This window comes from Arvicola amphibius, chromosome 1, assembly GCF_903992535.2.
Source record: "Arvicola amphibius chromosome 1, mArvAmp1.2, whole genome shotgun sequence".
Lineage (NCBI taxonomy): Eukaryota > Metazoa > Chordata > Mammalia > Rodentia > Cricetidae > Arvicola > Arvicola amphibius.
In genome coordinates this window covers 141737506-141751837 of record NC_052047.1, presented here as the reverse complement: position 1 = coordinate 141751837, position 14332 = coordinate 141737506, and the positions used below count along the sequence as shown (strand labels likewise).

At 49.7% G+C, this 14332-nt stretch overlaps 1 protein-coding gene across 1 annotated transcript in view; it reads left to right on the top strand.

Annotated features, from left to right (window-relative positions):
• The window catches only part of Cfap46 (cilia and flagella associated protein 46), an 87518-nt gene that overhangs the window by 28951 nt on the left and 44235 nt on the right, over nucleotides 1-14332 (top strand). Inside the window, exons 21-27 of the mRNA XM_038312356.1 lie at nucleotides 203-310; nucleotides 836-1002; nucleotides 6566-6697; nucleotides 7230-7392; nucleotides 8792-8879; nucleotides 12114-12252; nucleotides 12552-12735. Of these exons, the coding sequence (XP_038168284.1) occupies nucleotides 203-310; nucleotides 836-1002; nucleotides 6566-6697; nucleotides 7230-7392; nucleotides 8792-8879; nucleotides 12114-12252; nucleotides 12552-12735 (981 nt within the window). The remainder of the gene's footprint in view (nucleotides 1-202; nucleotides 311-835; nucleotides 1003-6565; nucleotides 6698-7229; nucleotides 7393-8791; nucleotides 8880-12113; nucleotides 12253-12551; nucleotides 12736-14332) is intronic.

The following is a 14332-nucleotide window of genomic DNA, read 5'->3' as shown; positions in this document are numbered from 1 at the left end:
TTCATGCCTTGTTACCTAAGAAGAAAGCGTAGAGGTTGATTCCTACCAGAATAGCCTCAAATATCAACATTCCGAATACTGTGGTCTGGCTGTCCCTTGTGGCTAATGCAGCACGGGTTTATCTCAAAAAATGGCTCAGATATCCACAGCTTTTCCTCCGTTTCCTGGGTAACTAGATACTCTACCCCTTCTATCCCTCCAGGGTACCAATGAGGATATCAACTCCATAACCAGAGTCCTTGTTGCCCTTGAGATGTATTCGTGCAATGGTTTGGGTCTCATGGACTTCACAGTTCCCCCGCTAGCTCAGGTGGGTTTCCTCCAGTTTCCCAAGAGGTAAGTCAACAACCCCCATCCAGGAAAGATGAGGAAACTGAGGCCTAAGGTCCTGCCTGAGGTAGTCAGAACTCAAACCCACATCTCCCTCTGCTTCCTGACAGCTGCCGTCTCTCGAGGCATACATGTCTGGCTTTTGTATGGGACAGTCCTTTATACACGTGGGAGGAAGATGCTTCTCTGGGTGGCCTTTCTGTGTCCTTCTTCATCCCACAATCTCAGCCCAGGCAGAGACATATAAGAGGACAGGCATGCCTTCTGTGGTAGGGAAGTCATGAGGATGGAGCCACTGAGATTAGTTAGGCTTCGCAGATCGGTAACCTGTCTAGGACTGCATGTGCTTAGTAATCCTTGAACGCATGCGTGTGAAGCTGTGTGCAGACATCGCAGGGTGGATGAAGCTCAGCAGGCTGGCAGCAGGGCGATGGTTGAGGGCCACAGGCTCCTAGAGAGTCGCTGTTGCTAACGCGATGTCCTTCTCCCCTCACATGCTGGGAAGGTGGTGAAAATGGCTTCTGAGTGCAACTGGTCAGAGCCCCTCGTGGAGCTGCAGACCCTGACACGCCTCACCCACTTTGCCTACGTGGCCCACGACCATGAGATCACCATGGCATGCTCTCACAATGCCACCCAGATGGGCCTCAAGCACCTGAGGTCGTTTGATGCGTAAGTGACCTCTGCAATGGCATCCTAGAGGCATGTAGTAACGTAAGCAGAGTGTGGGCTATGTTCCATGCCAAAGAGCAGGGGCCAGAGGTGCAGCCCTGCTGAGCAAGGGGCACCTGGCAGGAATCTGACTGCATGCCCCTTCCTCCGTGTGTGCCACAGGACATTACAGGAAACAGGGCCCGTGGAGCTGTGTGGGTGTTAATGGGACTCAAAAGACACATAGGCCTCAGGAGGTCTGGGCAATAGTTCTCCGTGTGTGGCAGACAGATATGAGCTGATGGTTTTCTTAGATGAGGCTTCTGTGTTAAAATACCACAGCTGGGGAGGCCTTAAGAAATGGGGATTTATTGTTCATGGCATAGAAGCTGGACGTTCAAGTTCAGGGCATGGTAGTTGGTATCTAGAGAATGTCGCTGCCTAGTTCAAAGTTGGCCACTTCCCGTGGTGGAAGAGGGAAAAGCACCATTATTCTCCCTGATGGGGCAGGATTCCATCCTGAGGCGCCAGCCCCGCACTCCACCACCTTCATCTCCCAACAGCCCTTCTACCAACGCCATCCCCCGGGGGAATCAGATCTCGGCATGTGACTTTAGGGGACACATGTGGTTCTCAGATCTCAGACGTTTCAATCCTGACGCAGGCAGCTTTTGTGCGAGGGATTGTGGGAGAAGCAAGATGCATGATGCTGAAGTGTATCAGTGCCCCTGGACAAGGCCCCTGGCTTGTTAAATGGGAGACAGCTTCTCTGTCAGGTCTCCATGGTAACTGCTGGAGAATGCCGGTCACTAGGTGTATTAGTTACTTTTCTCACTGCCGTGAGCTGATGAGAAGCAAAGCAAGGGAGCCAAGGTTTACCTTGGCTCACGGTTCCAAGGTCCAGTCCATCATGGAGGGAAGGCATGGGGGCAGGATGCTGGAAGGCAGCTGAAGTGTGCAGCTGCGATCTCTCCCCACATGTTTTGTTTGGCAGAATGGGAAACCGGGAGCAGACGGGGAGTAATGCCAGGCCACAAAAGCCTCATGACCTGTCCTCAATGACTGGCTTCCTCTAGCGTGAAAGTGCCACCCCTTATAGGCCCTACAACCTCCCACAACAGTGCCTCCAGCTGGGAACCAATGCTCACACACATGAACTAGCGAGGGACATTTCTCATTCTATCTACAACAGTAGTGAAGCACCAGAACATGTCCGCCTTCCTTCGTGGATTTGACAATGTTCCACGGTGTTGATCCATGAATCTGGGGCTGTTCTAAAAGGCAGTGTTGTAACAAATGCCCATGCAGCCAAGACGGTTTTCTTCTGTGTTTTTTTTTTTGGGGGGGGCTTCTTTCCTGAGTCCAAGTATCCTGAAAGATAGTGTCATTACCCAGGACTATAAAGGTGCTTCCTTTGCCCAGTGGCCAGTTTGGTCAATGGTCACTAAATCCATAGAGTTCTTCCCCATGCCCATGTTTCCGGTCTTGCACCATGTCTACGAACCTCGCTTTCTGAGCCATTAGTATGCTCCTGGTGTGTTGGCAGGATTTATGGGGCATGTAACACGTGCCTCTTAGTTGGTTGGACCCCTATGAGGACAAGGCCAAGCACGTGTCTTGCTCACAGTGACAGCTCCAAGGCTATGTTCATACAGCGTGTGCAGGGGGGCTAGACAAGTGGGTGTTTCCATTACAGACATTGCAGGGCATGGGGCTCTGCTGACTCTCAGATTCTTGGCAGATGATAATGTGTGACAGGATCTAGTCTCCTGAAGGGAGATGCTGAGAAGCCACCCCATGAATTGTGAAGGTGTTACTTAAGTTGCAATAGGGACCCCAGGATGTTGGAGACGCCAGGACCACAGGAACCAACTAAGGAACGCTGTGGACATGAGTGGAGCTAGCCTAAGAGAGACGCTAGGTGTATTGCGGGTGATAGAATTGGAGGTGTGGGCTCCTTGGTGCTGCTGAACCCATATGATTCCATTATAATGGTATTTCCAGATGCTGAGCGTGAGCTGCCGGGTTTGGTTCCAACCCTGCCGAGTCTGTCTTTCTTTGGCTTTGTGTTTCTTTGGGAATGTTTGTTCTGTGTCATTGCATATCAGAAGCTTGTAACTTTTAAATTGTATTTCATAGGGGCTCATAAGTGAGAGATGGCCAGAGTCTCAGGAGAGACTGAAGCTGTTAAAACTCTGAGGGCTTTGGAAGTTAGAATTGCTTCATTTTCCATTATAAGATGGCCGTGAGACTGGGGGGACTAGTGATGTGCAAACACAGGGGGAATCGGAGATAGCTTTCTTCTGAGCCACAGGGACCCGGGCTTCAGATCAGATTGCTCTGAACGAGATGTTCCTCCTTGAAAGCAGCTGCACCTTGTTAGTCACAGAACACAAAGAAATCCTAAACCAATGTATTTACTGAACACACTGGTAGGGACGGCAGAAAGGGAGATTACAGAAAAGCAGGGAACTCTGCTATTTGAAGACATTCTTCCCTTTGGAGTTGGTGGAATCCAGTGTCTTTTATATTAATACATTTCAAAGGTTTGCCTGTAGTTAGGAGCATGTTAAGTCAGATACCAGGATGACACATGAATGGCTGTTAGGAGCAATCCCAAGGTTTTGACTTTGGATCTACAGCATTCCAGCTCTGACTGACCGGTCAGTCCTGTAGAATCTTTACCACATTTTCCTCTAAAACTTCAGTTCACGAGCAGGATGTTATGGCTTAAAGTGATGTGTTTGGGTGTCAAGTTGACAACAGGTCAAGTTGTAGTGGTTAATTTACTTCAATTGCCAGCTTAATTGTATTAAGACACACATAGGACATTAATGAGGCAGACCTCTGGGGTTGTCCTTGAGGGTGTTCTCGCAGAGGTTTAACAGGAGAGATGGACTCACCTTGAATGCTGGTGACACCATCTTGCGGGCTGGGGACAGAGACGGAATTACAAAGAGGGACAGGAGGAAGCCAGTGGGGCAGCAGCACTCACTTCTCTCTACTTTCTAATTGTGGGTCAGATCCATGTGGCCAACTGCCTTTTGCTCCCGCCTTTCCTGCCGTCACTCCGGTTATACGCATTAGCGATGAACTCCGATGCGTCCATATCACGTTAAAGGAAGAAAGGAAAACTCCTCCCCTTTGAGTGATTTAACCAAGAGCGAGTCCTGATTGAGTTCTCTGCTTTGTGCTCCCTGTGTCTTCTGTCCTCTGTCTGTCTGGTACATGAGTCTGAATCTGTGCCTGCCTGAAGACTGTGTCTGCCCCGGCCCAACACCCCCAGCACCCATCTGTTCTGTCTGTGTGTGTCTAACAAAGCGCTTCCATCGGTCTTTATTGAACAGCACAGAAAGCATCACTGGGGAAGGAATAGGATGCTTTATAGCGATCACTAACAGAGTTTTACAAGGAATCAGGTCTCTGGTTCCAACTGGCCCAGACAACAGTGTTTCTCAACCAATACCCACAAATGGTGGCTTTCAACCTTTATCACAGATTTTAGGGAGTGGCTTTCAACCTTTGCATTTGCTACTTTCAGCAAATGATACACACGCATCGTCTGGGGCAGGGACATGGACGAGTCCATAACTTAGGATCACAGCTATGTATTAGCTTAGGTTGGAGAAGTTGATGCTATGAAAAACCCAAGGCAAGTAAGGTTGATTGTTACATTGTTTCCTAAAGACAGGTTCAACAAAAAGGGTTGAGTACACAGCAGTCTTAAATCTTAAGTGACACAGTGGTTAAGGCTGTGCGGTCCAGCAAAAGTTCTGGTCTCTTAAAGTGGAAGAGATACGTTCACAAGATAGTGTCGCCCCCCCCAAGCCATGACAAACTATATTCCCTCAGTTGTGAACCAAAACAAGCCCCCCCTTAAATAGTTCTTCAGCAATTTGGTGACGGCCGTGAGAAAAGCAGCCAATACAATGTCTTTTGGTGCCCTTGCCTTAGCGGGCAAGACCTTTGCCACTGAACCATCTCATCCACACTAATCTTGCTCTTACTTAGACCTCAGAGTGAGCTGGAAGGGGCAGTGGGCGGCAGAGTAGCTGAAGTCCACTTACCACAGGCTCTTCCTGGAAGACTGACAAGGCCCCAAGGGAGGTGACTACAGATTAGAAGTCACACCCTGTGGGGTCAGGCGAGACCAGGCAGAGGTGGTCCTATTCAACCCTGTGCAAGATCCACTTCCATTACTCCAACATTCCTCAGAAGACGTCAACCAATTGCACATCCCCGCAGAAAGGGTTGCTGTTAGTGCGACCGTACACAGCCACCGCCTGCTTGGGCACAGGAAGAGAACTGGCTACAGCACCAGGCCAGGCTAGCACACTCTTCCATCAGTGATCCTATCAACCCTAATTTATAAAGGAAATCTGTGTAATAAATAAAGCAAAGATATTCACGCACACAAACAGCGACAGGAAACCTGGAGATTGCACTAGGCCTTCCGAGGGTCTTTTGTAGACCACTGTTGTCCCCTCCTGGTGACTGCTGTCATTGCACCCTGCTGGCTGCAAGGGTCAAAATTCCCAACTGCCACTCCCCAGGCTAGGGTCACAGCCTTCTTTGCACCAGCCTACCACCTATGAAGGGGGGTTTAATTACTACTCAGCCTCCATTTACCTTCAGACCACAAATTCCCACCGTACAGCAGGTCCTTGCAGGCTTAGGGTCAGACACACCTTCCCCCATTGCCTCCTTGGAACGTATTTGGTTGTTTGCTTCAGCAAGCAGGTGCCTGTCTTTTAGAGCACCAGGACCCAAAGGAGATGTTGCCAGAACAAGTATATCACTCACAGAATAAAATCTGTGCTGCTGAGCTGAGCATGCCCTCCACCTTTCACCCCATCCCACCCCCACTCTGCATGTGCCCAAACCACTGCTGCACCTGGTTTGGGAGCCAGGAGAGTGTCCGTGGGGCTGCTGTGCTGCTCTGATATGGCACTGCAGCACTATGTGCCCCTCTGAGCAAAGAGTGCAAAGCGAGACAAGACTTTCTGCCCAGGAAGCAGAGCCTAGCTGAGGACAGAACCCAACAGATGGTTCTACCCGGCCCATTGATAGATGGGAAAGCCACTCCAAAGAAATGTCTAAAAGCCCGTTAAGGAGTCTGTCCCATGGTTCTGTGGGTTCACTGGCCTCTGCAAATTAGTCCTGGTTTGGGAGCTCTCATAAAGGTACTAGAGAGCCCATCAGTCAGGCACTCACAGAGCTGATTCTCACGTCCCCCACAGTTCTCTGTGAGTGGGCATCTACAGGAACTGCCACTGGCCTTGATGTACAGTATCTCTGTAAATGCAAGCACCGAGAGACCATCTCCTCAATGAATGCCCAGGACACCCAGGCCAAACGTGGGCATCTCAGTCACTGGCAAGGAAGGCCTCGATAGGCGGAGCCAGTTGTCCTGCATCATCTATCAGTTGGGCACGTCGCTAAGGCACAGGGTGGGTTGGAAATGCACCTCCATCTTTGAATGCTCTTGCAGGGCCATGGATAAAAGGACAGCATTTGCAGCGAGTGGAACCCAGCATGCATCACTCCCCCACCTCTCCTCTAAATCACTCTGTGCCCTCTCCAGGACCGATGCCAAGCTGGCCGCAGAGATGTTGTGTACTGTGTCCTGCATCCGGGGCCGTAGCATCATGGAAAACTTGAAGGGTAGGAAGCAGCTACGCCTAGCAGCCGTCAAGACATTCGTAGAGAGTGCCAAGTATGCAGCTGGGGATGGGCTGGCAATGTGTTGGGGAGGGGAAACTGGTATAGTGCTGCAGTGATGCTGTGGGGGCATTCCTGAGTCCCAGGGAGGGGACGGGTGGTACCAGCAAGCCTTTGGCTACATCCTGTCGTGTAGCCGAGCTCACAGACACCAGGACACCCATGGGCAGTACTGGGAGAAACTCAACAGAGCTGTGAGCTGAGTGGGTACCAAGGCTATCTGGAGGGTCCCTAAGCATACAGGGGCTTAAGTGGCAAAGGGCAGGTAGACACAGCAAGGACCAGACCAGAAGAGCCTGTCACTGCCCTGTAATGTGGGCAACACCTGGCCCGTACAAACGCTAAGGTGGAGATACGGCAGGCTTGCTCTTCTATGGTGCCTACCGTACAGTGCCAGAGCTGTACCATTCTGATTCCACCCCTTCCCTACACAGTTCAGAAACATCAGGATTGGATGTAGCAGGGGACGGGTGTGGCTGAGTGGCCTGAGCCGCCTATGTAACTTGGGATGAGGCATGTCGTTTCAGGTATGGGGGCCTGGCAGGCAACAGCTCCCTGGTGATGATGGCCGCCAGGCACTACTGGAACACGTGGCTCCCGCTTCTGTCCTCACCAGGCAACAGGAAGAAGGCCAATAGGTCCCTCCAGCGAATCATCAGCATCATCAACAAGACAGAGAGCAAGAAGCAGGTGCCATAGGGACACAGGCTAGGGTCCTAGGAGGCCTTACCCTCAGGCCTGGCCAGACTCATAGGAAAAGACAACCTCAACTTGACTCCCACGGAGGATGCCTGCCCTGGGCCATGACTGGGACATGGCCCCTGTGGGACACGACTTTCACTAGACACAGCTCCCATGGGACATGGCTCCCACAGGCTATGACCCCAATCAGGCACGGCCCACTTTGGGCATGACCCCTACCAGACAGCTCCTTCAGAACTTCTCCTGCTGAAGAGCAGCATTCTCCAGATCCCAGAGAGGTCGGAGGTTCCTGGCCAACCTAGGTGGTGGCCTCTGACCTCCGGTCCCCAGATCCAGAATTCTCTCCCATTCCCTCTTTGTTTTAAACAACTTTGAAACAGCAGACTTCCCCTATTCTCAGTTTGGTTTATTCTTCCCTCTCTGGTTCATAATTTTCTGTTATCTAGAGAATTAAAGGCAGGTTACTGATGTGAGATCTTCTGCATCCACAGGAATATTCACAGCTGTTGGCTTGCCTTGGAACATGGCTTCCACTATGTCCCATAAGTTTTTTTTTTCTTTTTCTTTATTTTTCTTTTTTTTGACAGGGTTTCTCTGTAGCTTTTTGGAGCCTATCCTGGAACTAGCTCTTGTAGACCAGGCTGGTCTCGAACTCACAGAGATCCACCTGCCTCTGCCTCCCGAGCGCTGGGATTAAAGGCGTGCGCCACCACAGCCCCTATTTCACGTCATTGAAAACAACTAGATCAAGGAGGAAGTAGTCTGTGTGCTGCATATGTGTATATTACGTGTGATGTAGGGGATGTGTGATATGTGTGTGTGTGTGTGTTGTGCTGTGATGTGGTATGTGGATGGTACACGTTGTATGGTATGTGGTGTGTTTGATGTATACATACAGTATGATATGTGTTGGGTATAACATATACATATGTTCATATATGTGTGTGTGCAGTGTGTTGATTACAGTTTGGTATGTGTGGTGTGGTACATGTGTGATATCATAAGTGTATGGTTATGTAGTATTGTACTATGATGTGTATGGAATGTGTGTAGTACGGTGTATGCACAATGTGGAGTCTTGTGTATAGTTTGAGAGTGTGTGGCATTATGTATGTTTGGAATGGAAGGTTTGGTGTGTATGGTGTGTGCATGGCATGGCCTATGTGTAGTGTGGTGTGTATAATATGGCACACAGTGTGTTATGCATGTGCTGTATTGTGTGCATGTGACATGAATGGTGAATGTGCTTAACATTTTGTGACTTGATAGCTGTGAAATTTTGCTGCAATTTCTGCCTTTTGCTTGTTTTTACTGAAACTAATGAGGAACAAGATGGAGGGACACATCAGTCCCCTCTAACACGTGCCATCTGTTTATTTCACTTAAGGAGACAGAGAAAACACTGTTTCTGCACCAGTGGCCCACAGCTGACTTCCAGGGTGGAGGCACGGGACCCGAAGGCCCATTCCTTCCAGGTTGGTAGCTCTGGCGCCAGTGGGAAACGGGGAGTTCTAGAAGTTTGAGCATTCCGTGCTTTACATCCGTGTCCTTACATGAGGCACACAGTCATGGCTATGCCCAAGAGTCTATCTGCTTCTCTCCTGATGTTTTCCCTTAAGATCCCATGGAAGCCTATTCTGGAGAGAGAATGCCCAGGGTCCTCCATCCTACCGACATGGAGAGCCTTCACAGGCTAACCCTTGACTCAGTTGATACACGAGGTCTCTTCCTCTTTTTCTTTTTGGTTTCTCAAGACGGGGTTTCTCTGTGTAGTCCTGGGAGTTCTGGAACTCACTCTGTAGGACCAGGCTGGCATCAAACTCACAGAGACTTAACCTACTTCTGCCTCTTGAGTGCTGGGATTAAAGGTGTGTGCCACTAATGCCCAGTTTTATCATATTTCATCTTCATCATATTTTCTACCATAAAACATTTGGAGATACATTCCTTGGCAAGACAAGGAAAGGGAAACACTGACCACAGACCAGCAGAACTACATTCAGTACTGTCTCGAGGTTTTTTAAAAGAATACATTTTCTTCTCATGATACGATTCTCTGTCACCGAGCAGTGGTGGCGCATGCCTATAATTCCAACACTTAGGAGGCAGAGGCAGGTGGATCTCTGGGTTTGAGGCCAGCCTGCTCTACAGAGTGAGTTCCAGGATAGTCAGGGCTACACAGAGAAACCCTGTCCCGAAACAAACAAAACAAAACAAAACAAACAAAAATCTAGAGCCCTACGTGTATTTGGCAATTCTTCAGCACTGTGAAATAGAGTAATGGACCCTACCTTGAACATGTTAGAGTCTTTTCACTGGTAAAATTTATTTAAAATTAGCAAAAGTATTGCCTTGTGTAAATAAGCATAGGGCACTGAACCCCCAGAGTTTAGAATGTTGACAAACACTTCAAGAAAAACGATACAGATAGCACAGTCTGAGAGGAGGACTGCCCCAGACTCCAGGGGAATGTGGAGACTGGCGAGGCCTTTGTTCATGTGGAGCCAGACAGAAGCTGGAGGTCAAACTGCCATCACCCAGGAAACCATCATTGGATAGGTCAGAAATCCCTGTCTTTAAAAATTTACATTCTGGCAGTTGAGGGGTAGCTCAACTGCCAAGAACACTTGGTGTTTAAGAGGACCTGGGTTCGATCTCCAGCACCACACAGTGGTTCACAACCACCTGTAACTCCAGGGCATCTGATGGGCATCCATGGGCACAGTCATACATGTGGTACACAGACACACACACAAGCAAAAAAAAAAAAAACCCATACACACAAACAAAACAAAACACTAGCATCACCAACAATAACAACAGAAAAAAAAAACCCTCCCATTCTGGACCAGGTGTGTTATTACACACCTTTAATCCCAACACTTGGGAGGTCGAAGCAGGTAAATTGCTGTGAGTTAGAGGCCTGCCTGGTCATTATAGTGAATTCTAGGCCAGCCAGAGCTACAGTGAAAGTTTCAAACAAATGCACAACAACAAAACCACCTTCTACTCCAGAGGAAAAGCATCAGAAAGTAGCATCGGACAAGCAGAAATTCTGTAGAAAGAGGCATACTTTCAAACAGATCAAAAAATTTTACAATGATAAGAAAGACAGAAAATTAAGGAATAACAATGTGAGAAATCCTCATACCAATGCGGCAGTGTGGGAAATCCTCGTATTCAATGTGGCAGTGTGGGAAATCCTCAGATCCAGTGTGGCAGTGTGGGAAATCCCCATATTCAATGTGGCAGTGTGGGAAATCCTCGTATCCAATGTGACAGTGTGGGAAATCCTCGTATTCAATACGGCAGTATGGGAAATCCTCATATCCAATGTGACAGTGTGGGAAATCCTCGTATTCAATGTGGCAGTGTGGGAAATCCTCATACCCAATGTGGCAGTGTGGGAAATCCTCGTATTCAATACGGCAGTGTGGGAAATCCTCATACCCAATGTGACAGTGTGGGAAATCCTCGTATTCAATGTGGCAGTGTGGGAAATCCTCGTATTCAATGTGGCAGTATGGGAGGTCAAGGACCCATCAGCTGCTAGTGCTAGCCTGATGAGAGCAGTGCTCTGGCTCAGGGTTCAGCTCTCCCAAGCTTCGCTCCCTTTCCGCAGTCTGTACCCTGAGGCTCAGAACTGAGCCTCCATGTAAGGATAGCACTGAAGGGCAGTCCACTGCCCCTGCTGCTGGGTGGCTGGGAGGTCTGACAAGCTGGGTCTCTGCCCTAAGTCTTTTACACACATGTTGGTGAGGCATCATGTGGACAGGGATATGTCCATGGTATGCTTGAATACACCAAACAAGGAACCAAGAACAAAACACGGAGTCTGAGCTACGCAGGATTAAGAATGAGCATGTGTCTAAGTGTCCCTCCCATTCCGATGCAGCTGGCAGGTTCAGAGAATAAGCTCAAATAATAAAGAAACTATGAGGTCCCCAAGTATCCGAGGTTAGCCACTTTTTCCAGCCCACCTTGGGTTTGCGGAAAGCTAGCAGAGCCAGCGTGTGGCAAGAGCATGGGCGTGTTCAGTCCTTTACCCAGCATCCCTATGCGAGAACACGCAGCATGAGAACCGTGACAAGAGGGAAAGAAGGCACCTGCTGATCACTGCCAGCCACACCCACCTTCATGCTCAGGGCCAGGGTCGGCCCCGGGGACATGTGGCAAATTTGGTGGCAAGGCCTGCAAGGCCTACAAGGCCTGCCCCTTTCCCTGAACGTTCCTGGGAACGTGTAATATACAGAGGCAAGAACAGACTTCCATTTCTTCATGGTCATGCTGTTTACTTGAGCTGAAAAGTAACAGACTTTCTGAGGAGAGAGAGGTCATGGGGACACCCTGGCCCTCAGACCATGTGCTGGGCAACCAAGAGACCCCATGAGAGTTAGAGGGGGCTCCTCAAAGCCAATAGACAGAGATAAGTAGACCAGAGTGGGCACTTAGAGCTGGTTCCTTCAGGTAGGGGAGTATCTGAGCCATGGCGATGTGGGGGAGGTGCTGCAGGCAGGGGCCACATTGATCTACCACCAGCACTATAGGGCAGCTTCCAGCCTTCTGATCCACACCTGCATATGAATGGAAGACTGTGACACGGCTTGTGAGGGAGTAGGGGTGGGGGGTAAGAGGTCAGAGGGCATCAAGTCAGTTGGCAAGGAGCTGGCTGCCCAGTCCCCTTGAGACTCCATCTCTTTGCCTCCCAGGGTCTGAGGACGACCTCACCCTCCGTGCGGTACTTTATAGCCTGCTCTTCCACAGCCATGCTGACCAGAATGACTGGGAGATGGGCCTCAAGGTGCTGGATGAGGCCGTGCAAGTGCTGCCAAGGACAGCCCACCGCCTGTGAGTGCTCTTACCCAGCATGCTCTCTGCACTCCTCAGCGGGGCTTCCCTGTGGTCCCTTTCCACTAAAGGACCTCACCTCCCCCAGAAGAACCAAATATATAGCACAAAACCTCAGCTAGCTCCCTGTCTGGTTTCATCCCTGCCCGCAGGAACATGGGTGGCAGTTGTATGTCATATGTCACATGTACACAGTAGTTCTGTATGTCATATGTCACGTGTATGCAGTAGTTCTGTGTGTCATACTGTATGCTTAGCATTTTGTCATCTCAGTTGACCCATCCTTTCCTATTCTTCAGCTTGATTTTCAAACATATGGTGATTGTGAAGGCCAAACTTGGCCAGAACTATAGCATGGAAATTCAGAAGTTCAAGGATGAGAGCGAAGACTATTTGGCACACATGTGGTACCGTCTGGCTCAGAACTCGAGGAACATCTGTGGAGAGCTTACCTGTTATCAAAATGCTATCCAGGCACTGCAGGTCTGTGTGGTGTTCACGTTGGTGATGGTGGGTGGATTTGTTTCCTGATTGCAGAGAGAAATCATAGGAAAGCTTCAGAATTAGGGACTTCCTGGGTCAGCTCAGAGGAAGCCACTGTGTAGCAAGCCCTGGCTGAGGCCGGAGACTCCCTGCTGCTGATCTGCCCCTTTGTCACCCCCCTTGGAAAGGAGAGAGCGGGGAGAGCCCTGAGGTAAATGCCTGGGCTCCCCGAAGCCTGGGACTGCTGAGCAAACAGGGATCTGCATGCAGCTGGCTGGGACAGGCCGGTCTTGCTGTCCCCATTTCGAGCACTTGAGTGGCAGGGTGCTCTGACTTCTGACTTGATGACAATGGTCCACATGGGGCTCCCTGGAGTCCTGAGTGTGGGACCAATGGTGTCATGGACTTCTGAATAGAAAGGTTTGGACTGTGAGGAAACACCTTGACAGGCTGGTCTGTTTCTGTTTCGTAGGCCCTTAGCACATCCCGGCTGTGAGGTCCTGGGTCTCTGCCAGGGAACCACGACCGTCTCAGGGCACAGGCTGTGGCTTCAGAGACCTGACACTCCTGCATGTGCTTAAAGGGAGCCCTGCATTTTGCTCTTGGAGACCAAGTAACTGGTCATCCTGCTGGGTCTCAGGGTCAGGCAGTATGTGGGCATCTCAGTGAGGAAGCTGGAAGGGCAACTCTCCGAGAAGGGGAAGTCACCAGGCTATAGAAAGGGCAGAGAGCTCACACATTCAGCTGGACACTGCAGGTTTATCTGTCTTCAGTGACCTTGAGTCTTATCTTTGACACTTGCTTTTATTTCCTTATTATTTAAATGTTCTTGTGTGTAAAATATGTATGTGGTATGTATATATGTGCATGTGTGTTCACGTGTGCAAGCATGAACATGCACATGCCATGGCAGCCTGTGGAGGTCAGAGGACAACCTCATGGGTCAGGCCTCACCTTGTACCTTGTTTGAGGCAGGATCTGTTCCCCCACTGTGTATACCAGGGTAGCTGACCCACAGGTTTCCCGGCCTTCTCCTGTCTTAGCCTCCCATCTTGCTGTAGGCAGGCTGGTATTATAGGTGCACACTGCCACATCCAGAGTTTACATGGGTCCTGGGGACTCAAACTCTGGTCATCAAATTTTGCACAACAAGCACTTTATCCACTGAGCCATCTCTCCAGCCCCTTGAATTCTTCTTTCTTTCTTTCTTTTTCTTTCTTTCTTTCTTTCTTTCTTTCTTTCTTTCTTTCTTTCTTTCTTCCTTCCTTCCTTCCTTCCTTCCTTCTTTCTTTTCTTTCTTTCTTCCTCCCTTCATTCCTTTTTTCTTTCTTTTCCATCCCTCAGTCTTTTCCTCCCTCCCTCCCTCCATCCCCCCTTCCATTCCTTTGTTTGGCACAATACAATCTCTAGCTTGTTCTCAATGCTTTTACCACAATCTGTTCTAGAACATTTCATCACCCTGCCCACCCCCAGTTTGTGTCTCTTAGCTGTCACTCTCCTCTCCAACCCTCCTGCAGTTCAGGGATCACCGACCCATCGTGCCCTCTGGGCCTTTCACAGAATGAAATCAGGCCTACCACGTGGCTGCCATAACTAG